The 23071-nt window shown below is 37.5% G+C and overlaps 1 protein-coding gene across 4 annotated transcripts in view; it reads left to right on the forward strand.

Annotated features, from left to right (window-relative positions):
* Positions 1–23071, forward strand: part of ZFYVE9 (zinc finger FYVE-type containing 9) — a 210457-nt gene that overhangs the window by 160339 nt on the left and 27047 nt on the right. For all 4 annotated transcript variants that reach the window (XM_053214032.1, XM_027059196.2, XM_027059199.2 and 1 more), the window contains one exon: positions 4230–4334. In XM_053214032.1, coding sequence (XP_053070007.1) covers positions 4230–4334 — 105 coding nt within the window. The remainder of the gene's footprint in view (positions 1–4229; positions 4335–23071) is intronic.

Raw genomic sequence — 23071 nt, forward strand, 5'->3', positions numbered from 1 at the left:
CTCTATCCCCAGTGTTGGGCTTGAACTCATGACCAGAGATCAAGAGTCACATGCTCTACCAACTGAGCCAGCTAGGCACTCCCAGAAGTGAAAATTTTAAAATTATATTTTAATCTATAAGATCGCCCTCTCCCGCTTTATCTTCCTTTCCCTCCCTCCCTCCCCCCCCCTCTCTCTCTCTGTCTCTCTCTCTGTCTCTTTCTCCCTCTCCATTTCCCTCCTTCTACTTCAGTCCCCATCACTTTGTCACTCCTGGTAACTTTAGTTTTTAGTCACATTTTTGACGAGATAATTTTTTTTTTAAGTTTATTTATTGGGAGGGAGGGAGAGAGACAGAGAGAATGAGCAGGGGAGGGGCAGAGAGAGAGAGAGGGAAAATCCCAAGCAGGCTCCTCACTGTTAGCACAAAGCCTGATGCTGTGCTTGATCCCATGAGCCGTAGGATCATGACTCAAGCCAAAATCAAGAGTCGGACACTTAATTGAGCCACCCAGGCACCCTGACAAGATTATTTACGTATTTATTTCTTTATTTTTTTTACCGATTGTAATCTGCTTTGGAAAGAAAAGGAGATATTTATCCTGTAATCCAGTAACAGAAGCCTATGGTTTTTATTGCCTGTATCAGTTCATTTATACAAACTTCTGGTGGAATATCTCCTGAAGCATCTTATTCTCCATCTCCACTGTCAGAGAGGAAAATTTTTCTCTATTTTTCAAAGATTCTTCTAGCTGGTCTAAAAATTAAATTGACATAAGACAGATTAACAGGAGAAAATTAAATCTAACTTTGTACATATGAAAACCTCACATACATGAGGGGTTCATAGACAGAAAGGTAAAATTCCTCCTGAGCTGAAGAATGGGATAGGGGCCTGGGGCTGCCAAAGGGAGGAGAGCAATTTACAGGGCAATAAGAAGAGCAGCTGCTTGGCAATTAGATGTATGCCCTACATACATCTACATCTGAGATGGGTCACTCAGATAAAATTTATCTCTAATAATAACTGTAATTCTGAGAAAGACCCCCAATTTAGATTCTTCTAGGTAGTTAAGACAGGGCAAAAGTTCTCTTGACCCTGCAGGGTCTTAATTGCCTTCAGCTCAAAAGAGTCCACATACCAAAATAGCACATATGGAAGAGACTTGTTTTGAACCCTTTTACCACCTTCTCTGTCTCTAGTTTAACAGAATTTACCAATCTATTGATTCCAACACTTTTCTACTACCTCTCACTCCCTCTATTTTTCTCCTTTCCTGTCTTAAGATTCCATGGTTTCATCATTAAAATCACTTTTATTTTAAATGATTCCAGGTCCTTTCTGTATCTTACCCTCTGTTTTATTAGCCCAGCAAAATGTAAACCCTGGTTAAATCTACCTCTTAATTAAAAAAAACTTTTTTAAATTTATATACAGTAAAGTATACCTTTTATGGAGTATACTTCTAAGAGTTTTGACAAATGTAGAGTTATGTTACTACCACTGTTGCAATTGGGATACAGAAGAGTTCTATCATTCCAGAAAATTTGCTGGTGCACCCCTAATGTCTGGTAACCATTGATCCTCTTTCCCTACAGTTTTAGCTTTTTTAGATTATCATATAATTGGAATTATGCAGTACGTAGCCGTTTGAGTCTGGCTTCTTTCACTCATCATCATGCATTTCCGGTTCATCTTTGTTGTTACTTATGTTGTTAAGGAAATAAAAATCTTTTTCCTGTACTCATCTTTGGTTCTTTGGCTGAGGCCCTAAAAATTAGACTGGCCAAACAGTGAATAACAGAGGCATATTTTGGGGTGGCATATGCTGGTAAACTTGAGCATCAGTAGTTCGTTCGTCTTTATTGCTATATAGTATTCAGTTGCATTGTGAACCACAGTTTGTCTGTTTACCTGTAGATGGATCTGTGGGTTGTTTCTAGTTTTTGGTGACTATGAACAAAGCTGCTGTAAACATTCATGTATGAAATTTTGTGTGAACCTTAGTTTTGCCATGTAGTACATTTAATGTTATAAAGAACTGTGAAATTATTTTCCAACATGCCTATAGCAGTTTACATTCACAAGTAATATACAAGAATTCTTTTTTTGCCCAGTATTTATTTCTTTTTTGTTTTCAATTTTTACAATTCCAGTAGGAGTTTAGTGGTTTTAACCTTTGTGATTTTAACTTCTATGCTTCTTAAGATGAGTGATTCAGAGCATTTTTCATGTGCTAGTTTGCCCTCTTTATATCTTCTTTAGTGAATACTCAGATTTTGCCCATTTAAAAATATGGTTGTTGTTTTCTTGTTGAGTTTTGAGAGTTTTTCATGTATTCTAAATGTAAGTCCTTTGGTAGATTTGTATCATTTGTTATATTTTCTCCTAGTCTATGGTCTCTCTTTTTATTCTGTTAACAGTGTCTGTCACAGAACAAAAATTTTTCATTTTGTTGAAGTATAATTTATTAATTTTCTATGGAGCATGCTTTTTATATGATATCTAAGAACTTATTGACTAGAATGACATCACAAATATTTTCTCCCATGTTTCTTTGTAGAAGGCTTATGGTTTTATTTTTATGCCTTATATTTAGTTCTGTGGTTCATTTTTAGTTAAATTTTATGATTGTGAGACATTGTTAGAAACCCTTTGTTCATATGTCCAATTGTTTTAGTACCATTTGTTAAAAAGACTATCCTTTCTTCATTTATTCGCCTTTACACCCTTATCAAAAGTCAGTCGACATACCTGTGTGGATCTATTTCTTCCTTCATTTGTAACTTTATCCAGGCCTGCATGTGGATGAAGACAAAAAGAGTCACCTATTTACTGGTCTTACTTAAAAAAAATTTTTTTTTTAATATTTATTTATTTTTGAGAGACAGAAACAAAATGTAAGCAGGAGAGGGGCAGAGAGAGAGAGAGGGAGACACAGAATTGGAAGCAGGCTCCAGGCTCTGAGCTGTCAGCACAGAGCCCGACACGGGGCTCGAACCCACGAACCGCAAGATCATGATCTGAGGCGAAGTCAGATGCTCAACCAACTCAGCACCCAGACACCCCCAGTCTCACTTTAGATTCATGACCAATACCATTAGGAAACTCTCAGACCTACCTGACAATCTTTCGTGGTCCATAACCCATTCCTATTCTCATGTTTTCTCAAATTTCCAGTGTCTCCTCTCCTTTTCTCACTTTTTGCTGATGTCCCAGCCCCAGTTTCCCTGAGTAAATAGAAGCAATCAGAAGATAATTTTCACACAGTTACATCCAACTTACCCGTATCTATACATTTTCATTTCTTAGTTTCTTTGGACACCTTTCTTTCTTGGTTCTTCTCCTGCAGCCTTCTGACTTGCTACCTTCCCTTTCCCACTGTGTTCTGCCTCTCAGTAAATGGCAGTCTTGTAGTTGCCCAGTCCATATAATTCATAATCATCTTTGATTTTGCTTTTTTTTCCACATTCCATATTCAATCCAGTGACAAATATTCTCAGTTTCCCCTTCAAAATGTACCCGGAATCTGATAACTTCTCACCACTTTTTGAATTGGTAACACTTTGGTCTAAATTATCACTGTCTCTTGCCTGAATTATTTTTGTTACATTTATCTGATCTCCTTCTTTCTATTCTTGTTCCCTTACCATCTATTTACAGAGAAGCCAGAGAGATCTGTTAAAATAGGTCAAAAATCTCACGGTAAAGGCACAGGTGTTTGTGGTGGCCTCCAAGACCATATGAAATCTAGCTGTATGCTGTCACTTTGACATCAGCTCCTTGCACTCTTCATCACTTTGCTTCAGCCACACTGGATGTGGTGTGTGTATATGTATGTTTTACCCTACAAATATTCATTGGGTGCCTAGGCTGTTACAGGCATTTGGGATATAACAAGAAGAAGACAAGTGAGAGTCCATACCTTCTTGGAGCTTACTTTAGAGGGAGGAGGCAGGTAACATCCAGAAAATGTTAATTGGTGTTAAAGCAGAATAAGCATTCAAATATTTGTTTAATATAATATATAGAGGGTATATGCAACTGGTCTTCTTCCTTATAAGAGTTTATAGTCTAATTGGAGAGCTAGAATATAAACATGAGGGTTTTCATTATACATTTCCTTATTATTTAAATAAATGAGTTCTTTTAATTTTCACATTCTTTCCTTTTGTTCTGATTTTACTACTATCAGTCAGATCTTACCATTGATGAATTCTTTATTCCATTTCAATCTGCTTTTGCCCAGGACTTCAGAAATTACCAGTATACATTGCCAGTAGTTCAAGGTCTGGTGGTTGATATGGAAGTTCGGAAAACCAGTATCAAAATTCCCAGCAACAGATACAATGAGGTAAGATTTACCATGAAGGAATGTTTTTCATTGTTAAATACATAATTGAAGATGAAAAATATTGTTATTATATGTAAATTTCATTTTTTAGTTAATTGACAGTGAAATCAGCCCATAATACTGTATGACTTAGATCAAGGATGAGGAATTTCATGACAGAAAATCAAAATGTTATATATGTGATTTACTTAGTCATTAGATGTATCATTGATTGTGCTTTTGATAATCAGTGATAGATTTACATTTTGATTAAGGTATAAAATTAACTTTATATCTGTAATATTAGTGGTGGGATCTTTTCATTTTCCCCTCTTACTGTAAGTATACCTTGTTTTGGACTATACTTAACGTCTAACCATTAACTCCCAAAATGAATTTTAATTAAGGTTTCAAAAGCAAATGAATGTTTTCATCTTGAATTAAGCTGTGTTTTATAACTAAAATGAAATTTTGCATGCTACACATACATTAACAGAATTATGTAAACTATTCATTGCCTATTTGCCCTGTGAAGCCTTTCTTAAATTTAAATTTCTTAAAATCCGTTCTAAAAGGTCCAGTAGTATTATCATTGTGGTTTAAAAGAAAAATCTTAAAAAAAAAAAAAGGAAAGAAAAATCTTATTTTGAAACTTAGTTTGTTATAATAATGGTTAAAATTTGTTGTTTTATTAGACAGGATGGAAACTTCCCAATTACTCCTTCCACTATTTCCTGGTATAAAGTAATTTCCTCCTTCCCTTTCTTTTTTTTTCATTTTTTTCCTTCTTCCTTTTCTTCCCCTTCATTCAGCCTTTTATCCACTTATTCATTTGTACATTCGATAAACATTTTGTACTTTCTCTTAGAATCACATAAATGTCTTACTGGATTTATTAATTTAGGGCTTACCATTATGAGAACAACCTTTGTGAAGATTTTACCTATGGCATTTAGTGCAATGACTTTTTTCTGGACACTAGAAAATAGTAGCTAGAATGTGTGCTTTATTTATTTATTTTTTTACCTGTGATACAATTAGCAGATTTTATTTGTGAGATAGTCCTATCTTGGAATATCAAACACTATTAGACTAGGTTAAGTAGAGTCACATCTTTAAAATGAACTATTTTCATATATTTGTGCCCTAAATACTCTTAAAAGAGATGCTTTGAAAATACATTTATTTCTCAAATTTGAACGTTTATTATTTCACATTCATTAAATATATTCTGTGGTGTGAGATACAAAGATGAATAAGAACATTATGCTTGCCTTGTGGCAAGAAGTTGTGGCATATTGTCCAGAAGTAAGATGATCAGATGTCATCCTCAACATCCTTGGTGTTTCCAAGATGGTGTTTTGTATTTGTTTATAAAGGTACATCTGTAAAAAGCTGTGAGGCCTCCATAGTTTTTTCAGTAACACCTAGACATTTATGACAACAACTGCCATTAATATTATCTGTCTTTATCTGTCCCCTAGGTTTACGGTTGTGAAGGTTCAGATATCTTTTTTCAAAAACAGTAACTGTATTTCTTATTCTTTATTACAGTTTGTTTTCAATAAAGTTTACCAGCTATATATCACTTATTTTTCTTATCTGATTTGGCAGACTGATTTCCTTCTAATTCAGTTTTTATTTCAAGTCATATTTTATGTTTGTTTATTTCAAGTCTCACTTTTTTTCTCTCACAATTCTTCGACATTTGAGTTATGTTGTGGCTAATAATTCTGCTTCACTTTGTAGTTGAAAAGGTCATTTCTTTTATTCATGACATTATTCCATTTTTCCTCTTACTTATTATTCTTTGTTGATACCCATAGTCTTCCTTATTCTCTCAATTATATTCTCTTTTGCCCTAAAGCCTTTGCACAAGCTATTTCCTTATTGATGCATACTTTCCCTATTCATTACTTATCTAACTCGTACTCATTTTTCAGGAATCAGCTTAGATGACATTTTGTCAGATAAGCAACTGGGGTAATTCTCCCTGTTATAAACATCTCTAGATTCTACACATTGTTTGTGTAATACTCATTACATCTGTAATTGAACCTTCTTCACTGTTTTCTCTACCAGACTTTTATTTCCATGAGGAACTATGTCTGTCTTGTTTACCACTGTATCATTAGCAGACTGCCTAGTAAAGAATATTTGTACAAAAAATATCTATTGAATGAAGACATGAAACAGAACTAATATAGATAAAACAATACAAAAATAAGTACTGAAACTTACTGCAATTTTACTAAAGGTTTAGAGAAAGGAGAGCTCTGGTAAATGCAGCAGTCAGGAATGTTCCTTTACTTCCAGTTGATCCTGAATCCTTAACAGCCAGAGCAGCATGTTCCATGGAAGACATGTTTATAAATGTTCATGTAAATAAGTGTAAATGAATGAAAGATTTGAACTGGACAATGAATGCTATTTAGGCACTAGAAAGAGAAGGGTGGAAAATAACAAGTGAAAAGGGTGATAGATGCCTGCAGAAAATAAGGCTGGAAATCCCCCCGGCATGGACATGTCTTGAAAGGAGGATAGAAGACAATAGCCTGCCCAGTAAAGAAGAGGCTAAAGTAGACTAGGAGAGATCACTTCTCAGTCTTCTGTCTAAGATCAAGTGTAAAGTAGACTAGGAGGTAAAGTTGTGCCAAGACACTGCTGGGTTTTCAAAAGTCTTCAGAAACCGGCAAAGGAATCTAGGTTTTAATATGGCAATCTGTGAGTAGATTTTATAGATTCTGAAGCAGAGAAGTGACTTAAAGTGAGGTTTAGAAAACTGAGCTTTGGCAGCTATATGTAAAAATGTAGAGAGAGGGGGCCACTAAGGAAAGACTTTAAGCTTAAAAAGCTAGAAGATAGTACTTCTGACATCACGGAAAATGGAATCAATGAAGTGGTCTTTGTATGTAAATTCTCTAATCTCCTTCATCAAGGCCATTCAAGCTCTCTGTTGGTTTAGGTAACTACTCATGTTCTAATGATGAGATTTTTTCTAATTACTGTGTTAACTAACATTTATTGTTAGTTATATTAAGTTTAACATTATAACATTTAGTGAAGGTATATTATTTAGCAGGCACTATGTATTTTTACACTATTTCTGTAAAATTAGTATGTTCATAGATGTTTTAATAGATGAGGATATTAAGACAAAGAACTAGGAAGTGGTAGCACCATAATCAAACCCAGGCAGTAGGATTCCACTGTCCTCACCTCTAGCCATTATACTAAACTGATTTTTATAGACATCAATTTAACAATTATCAATAGGATTTTAGGGCTGATTTTAGGGTCTTTATAGAGGCAATCAAATTTAATGAGGCCATTAGAATGAGCCCTAATCCAGTATAACTGATGTCCTCATAAGAAGGGGAAGTTTGGACACAGATATTCATAAAGATGATGTAGAGAGACAAGGAGAAGATGAGCACCTACAAGTCAAGGTAGAACAAATCCTCCCTTTACAGGAAAGCCCTCAAATGGAACCAGTTCTGCCAACACCTTGATTTTGGACTTCCAACCTCCAGGACTGTGGGACAATATATTTCTGTTGTTTAAGCCACCCAGTTTATGGTACATTGTTACAGCAGCTTTGCGACACTAACACATTGGTTTGCTTTAAATAGCTAGATGTCAAAATGAAGTAAGTAAAACAAGAAAGAAAAAGGGCAGTGGGGCAGAGAAAATGAGCTCTGTGATTGCTCTACTTTACTGTATGGTGTTTCCAGGCCATAGTGCAGGTAGGGGAAACCAAAACTGAACCTAGAGGTTTCCCTGAGTTGAAGAGACAGAGTTGAGAATGGGGGAAGGTCATGATGATTAGAATTTGCAAACAAATTACTGGAAATAAAAGAACTCTGCAAATATGCTGGTGGTTCCCACTGTGTCTTCAGCTGACTCGTATATCAGTGTGTGTACATGAGAAAAGCACTGGAAAGGTACGGGTAAAACACTTCTCACAGGGCCAGACATAATTTGTATTCTTTTTTTCTTTTTTTAAAATTTTTTTTAACGTTTATTTATTTCTGAGACAGAGAGAGAGAGAGCATGAGCAGGGGAGGGGCAGAGAGAGAGAGGGAGACACAGAATCTGAAATAGGCTCTAGGCTCTGAGCTGTCTCCACAGAGCCCGACGCGGGGCTCAAACTCACAGACCACAAGATCATGACCTGAGCTGAAGTCAGACGCTTAACCATCTGAGCTACCCAGGTGCCCCTATAATTTGTATTCTTACCAGCTAGAGTGAACTAGAGGCACATTGTCTCTACTGCTCCAGGTTATTCATAAATTCAGGCTGCTCTGATCCTGTCAAGCTTAAAAGAAAGCCTTAACAGGATCAGGGCATGAACATGTTAAGGACATACATGGAAAATAAAAAGAACCAAGTCAGACTTCAAGAAATGAAAATGACAATGAAATGAAAAATATACTGGATGAAATTAAGGGCAGACTAGACACTGCTGAAGAAGAAATTAAAATTAGTAAACTTAAAAACACAGCAATAGAAACTATCCACAATGAAACACAAAGAGGAAAGACTGAAAAATTAAATGAACAGCACATGATTGAGCCGTGGGATGTTCGTCAGCCTACCTCTGTAATTGAAGTCACGAAAGGAGAGGAGAGGTGAGTAAATAAATATTTGAAGACTCAGTGATCAAAAATTTTATAAACTTAATGAGAAGTATAAATTTATATGTTCACGAAGCTAAATGAGTTCCAGTTGCAGAAAACATGATGAAAACTACATTAAGGAACATTATAATCATCTTAATCAAATTGCTTAACACTAAAGCTAAAGAGAAGAATCTTAAAAGCAACTAGAGGGGGAAAAATGCACATTTTATACTGAGGAAAAAAATACAAGAATAACAGCAGACTTCTTATCAAAAGAATTCAAGGCACAAATCAGTGCAGTGGATCTTTAAATTACTGGAAAAAAACCATCAACTTATATTTTATATGTAGTAAAAATATGTTTCGAAAGCAAAATGCTTTTTCAGAAATGGAAGAGCTAAAAGAGGCTATTACCAATAGACCTGTTGTACAAGAAGTGTTAAAGGAAGCCCTTCATGGAGAATACCAAATAATGGAAATCAGAATCTTCACAAAGGAGTGTAGAGCAACAGAAATGGTAAATATGCAGGTAAATATAAAATCTCTTTACAAGATCATTGTTTAAAACAAAAATAGAAAAACATATTGTGAAGTTTATAACATATATGGAAACAGAATGTATGACAAAAATACCACAAAAGCCGGGAAGGGGGAATGAAAGTATACAGATGTAAAGTTCTTATATGATAAAAGATATGGTATAGTATTACTTAAAAGTAGATTTATAAGTTAAAGATGTGTTGTATAAATTCAAAAGCAACCACTAGAAAAGCTAAAATAAAGAGGTATAGCTAATAAGACAACAAAGAAGATGAGCTAGAATCATATAAAGACTGAGAAAGAAGAAAAAAAGAACAACAGGAGATGGGACAAATACAAAAAAAAAAGATGTTAGATTTAAATCTAACCATATCAGGGGTGTCTGGGTGACTGTCAGTTAAGTGTCTGACTCTTGATCTCAGCTCAGGTCATGATCTCGTGGTTCATGAGATGGAATCCTGTGTCAGGCTCTGTGCTGACGTGTGGGGCCTCCCTGGGATTCTCTCTCTCCATCTCCTTCCCTCTCTTTCTCTCTCTCTGCCCCTCCCCTGCTCATGCTCTCTCTCTCCTGCTCTCAAAATAAATAAACTTTAAAACTTGTATAAATCTAACCATATCAATAATCACTTTGAGTAGAAATGGTCAATTAAAAAGGCAGAGATTGTCAGGTTGGTTAAATAAGCAAGAGTCAGCTATATGCTGTGAATAAGAAAACCACTTGAAATATAATGACACAAATAGTTTAAATGTAAAAGGATGAAAAATTATATACCATGATAATATTAATCAAAAGAAAGTTTGGATAGGGTAATATCAAAGTGTATTTCAGAATAAAAAATATTACCAGGGATAAAGAGGCATATTTCATAATTATTAAGGGATCAGTTCATCAGAAGGATATATAACAGTCCTAGACATTTATGCATTAATAACAGAGTTTCAAAATGTATGAAACAAGAATTGATAATACTGCAAGGGTAAATGGGCAAATCCATGACCATATTTGGAGATTTCAGTAGCCCTGTTTTAATAATTGATAGAAAATCATCAAGAATATAGAACACTTGAACACACTGTCAACCAATCTGACTTGAGTGTTTTAGAATACTCCACCCAAGAGCAGCATAGTGCACATTCTTTTCCAGCAAACACAGAACATTACAAGGTAGACCATATTCTGTGTTGTAAAGGAAGTTCTGGTAAGTTTTAATTGATCCCAATTATACAAAGTATGGTCTCTTACTATAATAGTATTAACTTAGAAAACAGTATCAGAAGGATATCTAGAAAATTCCCAAATATTTGGGAAAATATACACACTTTTCAATAATCCATGGGTCAAAGAAGTAACCTAAAGGAAAATTAGAAAATATTTTGAGCTGACTGAAAATGAAAATATGGTATATCAAAATTTGTGGGATGCAGCTAACACAGTGGTTAGAAGGAAAGTGATAGCATTAAACTTTTATATTGGGGGGCGGGAAAGACATTTTGAATCAATGACCTAATCTTCTACCTTAGGGAATTAGAAAAGGAAAAATAAAATACAAAGTAAACAGAAGAAAGAAAATAATAAAGACAACACCAGCAATTCATAAAGTAGGAAACAACAACAAAAAACAAAACAAGAAAAGTGAAACTACAAGCTAGTTCTTGAAATTGATTACATTGACAGACTTATAGTCAGACTGATGAGGTAAATAGCCAAAAGCACAAAATGCCATTAATGAGATGTGAGAGAGGTGGTTATCACTATAGGTCCTGTAGACAATAAATGACAAGGATATATTATGAACATATTTGTGCCAGTAAACGTTCAATGTGGGCAAAATGGACAAATTCCTTGAGCATCAAACTTTCATGTCACTCTTAAGAAGAAATAGATAACCTGAATAGCCCTGTATCTACTGGAGAAATTGAATTTATTGTCACAGACCTTCCCACATAGAAAAGCCCAGGTCCAGATGGCTTCCCTTATGACTTTTACTAAACAACGAAGGAAGAAATAACACTAGTTCTGTACAAAAACTTTCAGAAAATAGTTGAGGAGGGAAACTCATTCTGTGAGGCAAGCACTACACTAGTAACAAAACCTGGGGGGTGGGGGGGAATTACAAGAAATGAAAATTACAAACCAGTATCCTTCATGAAGATAGTTGCATAAATATGTAACACATTGCAGAGGAGGAGCTAAGATGGTGGACAAGTAAGAGGGCCTTAGTCTTGCCTCCTCCCATGAACCAGCTAGATAAAAATATCAAATCATTCTGAACACTCAAGAAATCTGAGGACTGAGAGAACAAACTACACATCTAGAGGTAGAAAAATGGCCACGTCATTAAAGGTTGGAGCTACAGGGAGTTGATTTGGGGGAGAAAAAAATTGCAGGTGCCCCAGAGGGGAGGAAGCCCTGGTCATGGAAAGAGGAATGAGAGAAAGAGGGAAAGAGTGAAAGCAGTACACAGGGGATTGCAAAAGAACTATTCGCCAAAACCATTGGGAAAGGGAGAGAGACTAATTACCACAAGCTTTCATAAGCAGCGGAGCTCAAAGTCTGGTTTTAGGAATCCATGTCATCACCAGGGTAGTGCCTGGTGGGCTTAGCGATGCTCCTGTGGGGAAGGCTGCCCGGGAGTGGGCAGTGTGATTTGAAGATCTCATGGGTTGCAGGGCAAGAAGCAGTTCCCCTTCTTGGAGTGTGGTGGCATGGCCTCTCTGGAGACAAAAGAGCTGGCAAGCACCAATGTACTTCCCTGTTCATTAGCATAGGAACAGAGACACCTGCTGAGGCAGCAGACCTTGCTGCCAGCTCTTGCAGTGCTTTACCATACATTCTGAACTGCTGCATGCTTGTGCTGCTGCTTTTCTGGGATAAAGCAGCACCGGCCACAGCATCGCAAGACCCTCACCCAGAGGATCAACGTGGGTCTGCACCAAGTGGGTTCCTAAAATTTGAAGTTTTGAAACACACACCTGAGATAAAACACAGGAGTACTGTGCTGCCTGGAAGGCAGACAGCTCAAACAAAGGGTGAAAGCAGGAATCTAATGGAAGCCAGAGACCCAAGAGGGGAGATTGTTTGCTCTTTTGTGAGGGCTTCATGAAGAGTGGTGGGCATAATCTCCCTGTTCCAAGGATAAGAGAGCAGGGTGATGCCATTTCCTCCTGCTCTTGGGTGGAGTATTCTAAAACACTCAAGTCAGATTGGTTGACAGTGTGTTCAAGTGTTCTATATTCTATCAGCAGTGACCAACTTCAGTAAGCAGCACAGTGCTCCTCCCTCCACCCAAGTGGAGGCTGGAGCCACTTAACACCAAGCCCTGACCCCCTGACCTCTGCAGGTGCATCTCCACTAGGGCAAGTCTGCCTGAGAATCAGCACAGCAGGCCCAACCCCCAGAAGACCCAGAAGACCCCATAAATCCCTCACACACCAAGTGAACTGATCGTAGAATGCTGCAAAGCTTCAGTTCTAGGGGAGATATGATTTACCATCTTTTAACAAGCAGACCAAAACACATCTAGTTAAAGTTCGCCACACAGTGGACAAGGTTGAAACACTCCCCACGGCAGGCAGGAAGAAACTCTGCAGAGGACTGACCTGAGGGAAGGAGCAGCCAAAACGCAGCAGCAGAGTGTTCACTCTGAAACACCTCCTGAAGTACCAGGCCCAAGACAGTATAGAACCTCTTCTTAATATAGCCATTACTCTCAGAAGCAAGAATATAATAGGCTCTCCTGACAATCACACAAAAAAAGTGACCTAGACAAAATGACAAAATGGAAGAATTCACCCCAAAAGAAAGAATAGAAAGCAGAATGTCCAGGGATTTAATCAAAACAAATGTAAATAAGATACCTGAACTAGAATTTAAAACAACAGTCCTAAGGATACTAGCTGGGCTTGAGAAAAGCATAGAAAACACTAGAGAATTCCTTAGTGCAGAGATAAAAGAACTAAAAACTAGTGAGGTCAAAGTAAAAAATGTTGTAACAGAGATGCAAAACCAACTGGATGCAATGACAATGAGGATGGACGAAGCACAGGAGTGAATCAGTGGTATAGAAGATAAAATTATGCAAAATAATGAAGCTGAAAAGAAGCAGGGGCGGGTGGGGAGGGAAGTATTAGGTCATGAATGTAGACTTAGGGAACTCAGCAACTCCTTAAAGTGTAATAACATTCGTATCATAGGAGTCCCAGAGAAGAAGAGGGAAAAAGATGGCAGAAGGTTTATTTGAGCAAATTATAGCTGAAAATGTACCCAATCTGGTGAAGGAAACAGACCTCAAAATCCAAGAGGTGCAGAAAACTCCCATAAAATTCAACAAAACCCAGCCCACACCAAGACATATTGTAGTAGGATTCACAAAATACACAGACAAGGAAAGAAACCTGAAAGCAGCAAGGGAAAAAAGTCCTTAACCTACAAGAGAAGACAGATCAGGTTCACAGCAGCCCTGTCCGCAGAAACTTGGCAGGCCAGAAGGGAATGGCATGGGAAAAATATGCAGCCAAGAATACTTTATCCAGCAAGCTGTTATTCAGAATAGAAGGAGAGATAAAGAGTTTCCCAAACAAAAACTAAAGGAGTTCATGACCACTGAACCAACCCTGCAAGAAAAATTAATGGGGGCTCTTTGAGTGGGAAAGAAAGACCAAAAGCAACAACAACAAAAAAGGAACAGAGAACATCACTAGAAACACCAACTTTACAGGTAACACAGTGGCACTGGATTCATGTCTATCAGTAATCAACCTGAATGTAAAAGGAATAAATGCTCTAATCAAAAGACATAGGGTATCAGAATGGAAAAAAAAAAAAAAAAGACCCATCTATAAGCTGCCTACAAGAGACTCATTTTAGAGCTAAAGACACCTGCAGATTGAAAGTGAGGGAATGGAGAACCATCTATTATGCTAACGGACATCAAAAGAAAGCTGGAGTAGCCATACTTATACCAGACAAACTAGATCTTATTTTATTTTGTTTTGTTTTATTTTATTTTATTTTATTTTAATTTTATTTTTATTTTTTATGAATATAATTTATTGTCAAATTGGCTTACATACAACACCCATTGCTCATCTCAACAAATGCCCTCCTCAATGCCCATCACCCATTTCCCCCCTCTCCCCGCCCCCCCCCCCCGCATCTACCCTGTTTCTTCTCTGTATTTAAGAGTCTCTTGTGGTTTGCCTCCCTCCCTCTCTTTTTGTAACTATATTTTTTCCCCATCCCCTCCCCCATGGCCTTCTGTTAAGTTTCTCAGGATCCACATATGAGTGAAAACATATGATATCTGTCCTTCTCTGGCTGACTTATTTCACTCAGCGTAGTACCTTCCAGTTCCATCCACGTTGCTGCAAATGGCATGATTTCATTCTTTCTCATTGCCAAGTAGTAATCCATTGTATATATAAATCACATCTTCTTTATCCATTCATCAGTTGATGGACATTTAGGCTCTTTCCATAATTTGGCTAGTGTTGAGAGCACTACTATAAACATTGGGGTACACATGCCCTTATGCATCAGCACTCCTGTGTCCCTTGGGTAAGTTCCTAGTAGTGCTATTGCTCGGTCATAAGGTAGGTCTATTTTTAATTTTTTGAGGAACCTCCACACTGGTTTCCAGAGCGGCTGCACCAGTTTGCATTCCCACCAACAGTGCAAGAGGGTTCCCATTTCTCCACATCCTTGCCAACATCTGTAGTTTTCTGATTTGTTTATTTTAGCAACTCTGACCGGTGTGAGGTGGTATCTCAGTGTGGCTTTGAATTGTATTTCCCTGATGATGAGTGACGTTGAGCATCTTTTCATGTGTCTATTAGCCATCTTGATGTCTTCTTTAGAAAAGGATCTATTCATGTCTTCTGCCAATTTCTTCACTGGACTGGGCATTTTGGTTATTGACTTTGGTAAGTTCTTTATAGATTTTTGGATACTAGCACTTTATCTGATATGTCATTTGCAAATATCTTTTCCCATTACGTTGCTTGCCTTTTAGTTTTGTTGATTGTTTTCCTTTGTGGTGCAGAATATGTTTATCTTGATGAGGTCCTAATAGTTCATTTTTGCTTTTAACTCCCTTGCCCTTTGGAGATGTGTTGAGTAAGAAGTTGCTGCGGCTGAGGTCAAAGAGGTTGTTGCCTGCTTTCTCCTCTAGGGTTTTGATGATTTCCTGTCTCACATCTAGGTCTTTCATCCATTTGAGTTTATTTCTGTGTATGGTGTAAGAAAGTGGTCTAGTTTCGTTCTTCTGCATGTTGCTGTCCAGTTCTCCCAGTACCATTTGCTAAAGAGACTGTCTTTTTTCCATTGGATGCTCCTACTTTGTCAAAGATTAATTGGCCATACATTTGTGGGTCCAATTCTGGGTTCTCTGACAAACTAGATTTTAAACCAAAGACTGTAACAAGAGATGAAGAAGGGCACTATATCATAATTAAGGAGTCTATCCATCAAGAAGATTTAACAGTTATAAATATTTGTGCCCCCAGTGTGAAGCACCCAAATATATAAATCAATTAATAACAAACATAAACTCATTGATAATAATTAGACAATAATAAGTAGGGGACCTTAACACCCTTCTTAGAGCAGTGTTCAGAACATCTAAGCAGAAAATTACCAAGGAAACAGTGACTTTGAATGACACACTGAACCGAATGGACTTTACAGATATATTCAGAACATTTCATCCCAAAGCAGCAGAATATACACATTTTTTTCTTTTTAAATTTTTTTTTCATGTTTATTTATTTTGAGAGAGAAAGAGAAGAGAGGGAGGGAGGGAGGGAGAGAGGGAGAGAAAGAATCCCAAGCAGGCTCCTCACTGTCATTGGGGAGCTTGACATGGGGCTCAATCTTATGATGAACTGTAAGATTATGACCTGAGGAGAAATCAAGAGTCAGAAGTTCAACTGACTGAGCCACCCAGGCACCCCTATACATTTTTTTTTCTAGTGCACATGGAAAATTCTATAGAATAGATCACATACTGTGTCACAAATCAGCCCTTAACAAGAACAAAGAGATTGAGTTTATACCATGCATGTTTTCAGACCACAATGCTATGAAACTTAGTCAACCACAAGAAAAAATTTGGCCAGACTGCAAATACATGGAGGTTAAAGAAGAATTTAAAAATTACATGGAAGCAGAGTTCCTTGGTGGCTCAGCTGGGTAAGCATCAGACTTCAGCTTAGGTTATGATCTCACAGTTTGTGGGTTCAAGCCGCATATCGGACTGTGTGTTAATAGCTCAGAGCCTGGAGCCTGCTTCGGATTCTGTGTCTCTCTGTCTCTGCCCCTCCCCTGCTCACGCTCTGTCTTTCTCTCTCTCTCTTAAAAATAAATAAACATAAAAAAATTTTTTAATTACATGGAAGCAAATGAAAGTGAAAACACAACAGTCTAACACCTTTGGAATGCAGCAAAGGCAGTCCTAAGGGGGAAGTGTCTTACCTTAAGAAGTAAGAAAAGCCTCTAACCTAACACCTAAAGGAACAGCAAATAAAGCCTAAAGCAAGAAGAAGGGAAATTATAAGCATTAGAACAGAAATAAATGATACAGAAACAAACAAACAAAAAGCCAGTAGAACCAATGAATGAACTAAGAGCTGGTTCCTTAAAAGAATTATGAAAATTGATAAACCCCTGGCCAGACTTATCAAAAAGAAAAGAGAAAGGACCCAGATAAATAAAATCACAAATGAAAGAGGAGAGCACAACCAACACCACAGAAATAAAACAATCATAAGAGAATATTGTGAAAAATTATATGCCAACAAACTGGGAAATCTGGAAAAAATGGATAAATTCCTAGAAATATACAAACTACCAAAACTGAAACAGGTAGAAATAGAAAATTTGAACAGACCCATAACTAGCAAAGGGATTCAATCAGTAATAAAAAAATCTCCCAACAAACAAAAGTCCAGGGCCAGATGACTTCCAGGGGACTTCTACCAAACATTTAATAAGAGTTAATACCTATTCTTCTGAAACTGTTCCAAAAAACAGAAATGGAAGGAAAACTTGCAAACTCATTGTGTGAGCCAAGATTACCTTGGTCCCCAAACCACACAAAGGCCCCACTAAAAAGGAGAATTACAGGCCAATATCTGTGATGAACATGGATGCAAAAATTCTCAACAAGATACTAGCAAATTGAATCCATTGGTACATTAAAAGAATTACTGAGAATAAACCTGGACCATGTTATTACACAATACACAAAAATAAACTCAAAATGAATGAAAGACCTAAATGTAAGACAGGAAGCCATCAAAATCCTAGAGGAGAAAGCAGGCAAAAATCTCTTTGACCTCGGCCGCAGCAACTTCTTACTCAACACGTCTCCGGAGGCAAGGGAAACAAAAGCAAAAGTGAACTCTGGGACCTCATCAAAATAAAAAGCTTCTGCACAGTGAAGGAAACAATCAGCAAAAGTAAAAGGCAACTGACAGAATGGGAGAAGATATTTGCAAATGACATATCAGATAAAGGGTTAGTATCCAAAATCTATAAAGAACTTGTCAAACTCAACACCCAAAAAACAAATAATCCAATGAAGAAATGGGCAAAAGACATGAATAGACACTTCTCCAAGGAAGATATCCAAATGGCCAACCGACACGTGAAAAAATGCTCAACATCACTTATCATCAGGGAAATACAAATCAAAACCACAATGAGATACCACCTCACACCTATCAGAATGGCTAACATTAACAACTCAGACAACAACAGATGTTGGTGAGGATGTGGAGAAAGAGGATCTCTTTTGCATTGCTGGTGGAATGCAAGCTGGTGTAGCCACTCTGGAAACAGTATGGAGGTTCCTCAAAAAAACTCAAAACAGAACTACCCTATGACCCAGCAATTGCACTACTAGGCATTTATCCACAGGATACAGGTGTGCTGTTTCAAAGGGACACATGCACCCCCATGTTTATAGCAGCACTATCAACAATAGCCAAAGTATGGAAAGAGCCCAAATGTCCCTCGATGGATGAATGGATAAAGAAGATGTGGTATATATATACAATGGAGTATTACTCAGCAATCAAAAAGAATGAAATCTTACCATTTACAACTACATGGATGGAACTGGAGGGTATTAGGCTAAGTGAAATTAGTCAGAGAAAGACAAACATCATATGATTTCACTCATATGAGGACTTTAAGGGACAAAACAGATGAACATAAGGGAAGGGAAACAAAAATAATATAAAAACAGGGAGGGGGACAAAACAGAAGAGACTCCTAAATATGGAGAACAAACCGAGGGTTACTGGGGCGGGGGGCGGGGGTTGTGGGAGGGGGGTTGGGCCAAATGGGTAAGGGGCACTAAGGAATCTACTCCTGAAATCATTGTTGCACTATATGCTAACTAATTTGGATGTAAATTTAAAAAAATAAAAAATAAAATTAAAATAAATAAATAAATAAATAAAAGAATTATTGACCAGAATCAAGTGGGATTTATTCCTGGGCTGCAGGGGTAATTCAGTATTCACAAATCAATCAGTGTGATATACCACAGAAACATTTGACAAAGCACAATATCCATTCTTGATGAAAACCCTCAACAAAATAGGTATAGATGGAGCATACCTCAACATCATATAGGCAATATAAGAAAGACCAATAGCTAATATCCTCAGTGGGGAAAACCTGAGAGCTTTTCCTCTACGGCCAGGAACAAGACAGGGATGTCCCACTCTCACCATTGTTACTTAACATAGTACTGAAAGTCCTAGCCTTAGCAATCAGACACCAAAAAGAAATAAAAGACATCTAAATTGGCAAGGAAGAAGTCAAACTTTCATTATTTGCGGATGACATAATACTCTGTAGAAAACCCAAAAGACTCCACCAAAAAATTGCTAGAGCTGATACATGAAATCAGTCAAGTCACAAGATACAAAATGAACATACAAAAATCTGTTGCGTTTCTATACACCAATAATGAAGCAGCAGAAAGAGAAATCAAGGAATTGATCCCATTTACAACTGCACCAAAAACTGTAAGATAGCTAGGAATAAACCTAACCAAAGAGGCTGTACTCTGTACTCTGAAAACTATAGAGCACTTATGAAAGAAACTGAAGAGGACAAAAAGAAATGCAAACACCTTTCATGCTAATGGATTGGAAGAACAAATATTGTTAAAATGTCTATACTACCCAACGCAGTCTACATATTTAATGCAGTCCCTATTAAAATACCACCAGCATTGTTCTTTCTTAAAAAAAAATTTTTTTAATGTTTATTTAGTTTTTTGTTGTTTTTTTTTTTTTCAAAAGAAAGCACAAGTAGAGAAGGGGCGCAGAGAGCAGAAGACACAGAATCCAAAGCAGGCTCCAGGCTCTGAACTGTCAGCACAGAGCCCGATGCTGGGTTCAAACTCACGAACCATGAGATCATGACCTGAACTAAAGTTGGACACTAAACCAATTGAGCCACCCAGGCGCCCCTCCCCAGCATTATTCACAGAGGTAGATGGAACAATCCTAAAATGTGCATAGAACCACAAAAGGCCCTGAATAGCCAAAGCAGTCCTGAAAAAGAAAAGCAAAGCTGGAGGCATCACAATTCCAAACTTCAAGCTATATTATAGAGCTGTAGTGATCAAGACAGTATGGTACTGGTACAGAAACAGACACATAGATCAATGGAACAGAATAGAAAATCCAGAAATGGACCCACAACTGTATGGTCAACTCATCTTTGAGGTGAAAGCAGGAGAGCAAGAGAGTATATCCATTGGAAAAAGTCTCTTCAACAGATGGTTTTGGGAAAACTGGATAGCAAGATGCATAAGAATGAAACTGGACCACTTTCTTACACCATATACAAAAATAAATAAAAATGGATGAAAGACCTAAAGGTGAGACAGGAAACCATCAAAATGCTAGAGGAAATCAGAGACAGCAACTTCTTTGGCCTCCTCCAGAGCAATTTCATACCAGACATGTTGCTAGAGGCAAGGAAAACAAAAGCAAAAGTGAACTATTGGGGCTTCATCAAGATAAAAAGCTTCTGTTCTGCTAAAGAACACTCAACAAAACTAAAAGGCAGCCTATGAAATGGGAGAAGATATTTGCAAATGACATAGTTGATAAAGGGTTAGTATCCAAAGTCTATAAAGAACTTAACAAACTGAACACCCAAAAAGCAAATAATCCAGTTAAGAAATGGACAGAGGACATAAAAAGACATTTTTCCAAAGAAGACATCCAGAAGACTAATAGACACGTGAAAAGATGCTCAACATCTTTGATGATCATCAGGGAAATAGAAATCAAAACCATGATGAGATTCCACCTCACACTTTTCAGAATGGCTCAAATTAACAACACAGGAGACAACAGGTGAGGAGGAGTAGAGGGGAACCCTCTTGCACTGTTGATGGGAATGCAAACAGGTGCAGCTACTCTGGAAAACAGCATGGAAGTTTTCTCAAAAAATTAAAAATAGAACTACCTTACGACCCAGCAATTACACTACTAGGCATTTACCCAAAGGATACAAAAATACTGATTCTAAGGGACAGATGCACCCTGATGTTTATAGCAGCATTATCAACAAGCAGTAACAAAGTATGGAAACAGTACAAATTTCCATCATCTGATGAATGGATAGAGAAGAGTGGTATACATGTATATACAATGGAATATTACTCAGCCATCAAAAAGAATTAAATCTTCTCATTTGCAATGATGTGGATGGAGCTAGAGTGTATTATGCTAAGTGAAATAAGTCAGAACTACAAATACCGTATGATTTCACTCATATGTGAAATTTAAGAAACAAAACAAATGATGGGGCACTTGGGTGGCTCAGTCGGTTAAGTGTCCAACTTTGGCTCAGGTCATGATCTCATGGTTTGTGAGTTTGAGCCCCACGTTGGGCTCTCCTGACAGCTCAGAGCCTGGAGTCTGCTTCAGATTCTGTCCGCCCCTCTCTCCGCCCCTCGCATGCTCATTCTCTGTCTCTCTCTGTTTCTCAATAATAAATAAATGTTAAAAAAATTTAAAGAAAACAGATGAACATATGGGAAGGAAAAAAAGAGGGAAGCAAACAATGAGACTCTTAACAATAGAGAACAAACTGAAGGTTGTTGGAGGGAGATGGGTGGAGGATGGGCTAAGTGGGTGCTGAGTGTTAAGGAGGGCACTTGTTATGATGAGAGCTATGTGTTGTATGTAAGTGATGAATCACTGAGTTCTCCTGGGACCAGTATTACACTATATGTTAACTAACTGAAATTTAAATAAAATTTTGAAAAAAAATGCAGCACACTTTTAGTAAATCCAATCCAGTGATACATAAGCAAAAAGTCATAATAAGGTACATCATGACTAAGTGGGATTTATTCCAGGAATGCCAAGTTGGTTTAACACTTAAAAATCAATCCAGGGGCACCTGGGTGGCACAGTCGGTTAAGCGTCCGACTTCAGCCAGGTCACGATCTCGCGGTCAGTGAGTTCGAGCCCCGCATCAGGCTCTGGGCTGATGGCTCAGAGCCTGGAGCCTGTTTCCGATTCTGTGTCTCCCTTTCTCTCTGCCCCTCCCCCATTCATGCTCTGTCTCTCTCTGTCCCCAAAATAAATAAACGTTGAAAAAAAAATAAAAAAAAAATCAATCTGTAACTCACCATATTAGGATGAAAAAAAGAAAATCACATGATGGAGAAAAAGCATTACTTCCATTCAAGATGTGTCTATGTGTACATCTTGGCAGTCTGAGATTAGAAGAGACTTACACTACCTAATAAATACGTCTACAAAAAAACATACAATTAGTGTATCAAATGGTGACAGAATGAATGCTTCCACTTTAAGAGCAAGGTGGGAGGCCTGGATGGCTCAGTCTGTTAGGCTTCTGACTTTGACTCAGGTCAGATCTCATGATTCATGAGTTCGAACCCCACATTGGGCTTTATGCTATCAGCACAGAGCCTGCTTCAGATTCTCTGTTTTCCTCTCTCTGCCCCTCCCCTGCTTGCTCTCTGTCTCAAATAAACATTAAAAAGTATATATATTTTTTAAAAAGAGCAAGGAGGGGCGCCTGGGTGGCTCAGTCGGTTGGGCGGCCGACTTCGGCTCAGGTCACGAACTCGCGGTCCGTGAGTTCGAGCCCCGCATCGGGCTCTGGGCTGATGGCTCAGAGCCTGAAGCCTGCTTCCAATTCTGTGTCTCCCTCTCTCTCTGCCCCTCCCCCATTCATGCTCTGTTTCTCTCTGTCTCAAAAATGAATAAAACGTTAAAAAAAAAAATTAAAAAATAAAAAAAATAAAAAGAGCAAGGAGAGGATGTCTACTCTTCTTTCTGTTCAACATTTCAGTAGAGCTTCTAGCAAATGTAGTAAGGCAAGAAAGCAGAATAAGATGAATACAGACTGAAAAAAAGAAAATTGTCTTTATTAACAGATAACATTATTGCCTACTAGGTAGGAAATCCTAAGGAACTTACAAAATGGCTCCTAGGTCTAATAAGTGAGTTTAACAAGACGTTTGTGTAAAAATCAATCATATTTCTGTATACTAATAACACTCAGAAATTAAATTTAAGAACAATACA

This window comes from Acinonyx jubatus, chromosome C1 (genome assembly GCF_027475565.1).
Source record: "Acinonyx jubatus isolate Ajub_Pintada_27869175 chromosome C1, VMU_Ajub_asm_v1.0, whole genome shotgun sequence".
In the NCBI taxonomy this organism is placed as follows: domain Eukaryota; kingdom Metazoa; phylum Chordata; class Mammalia; order Carnivora; family Felidae; genus Acinonyx; species Acinonyx jubatus.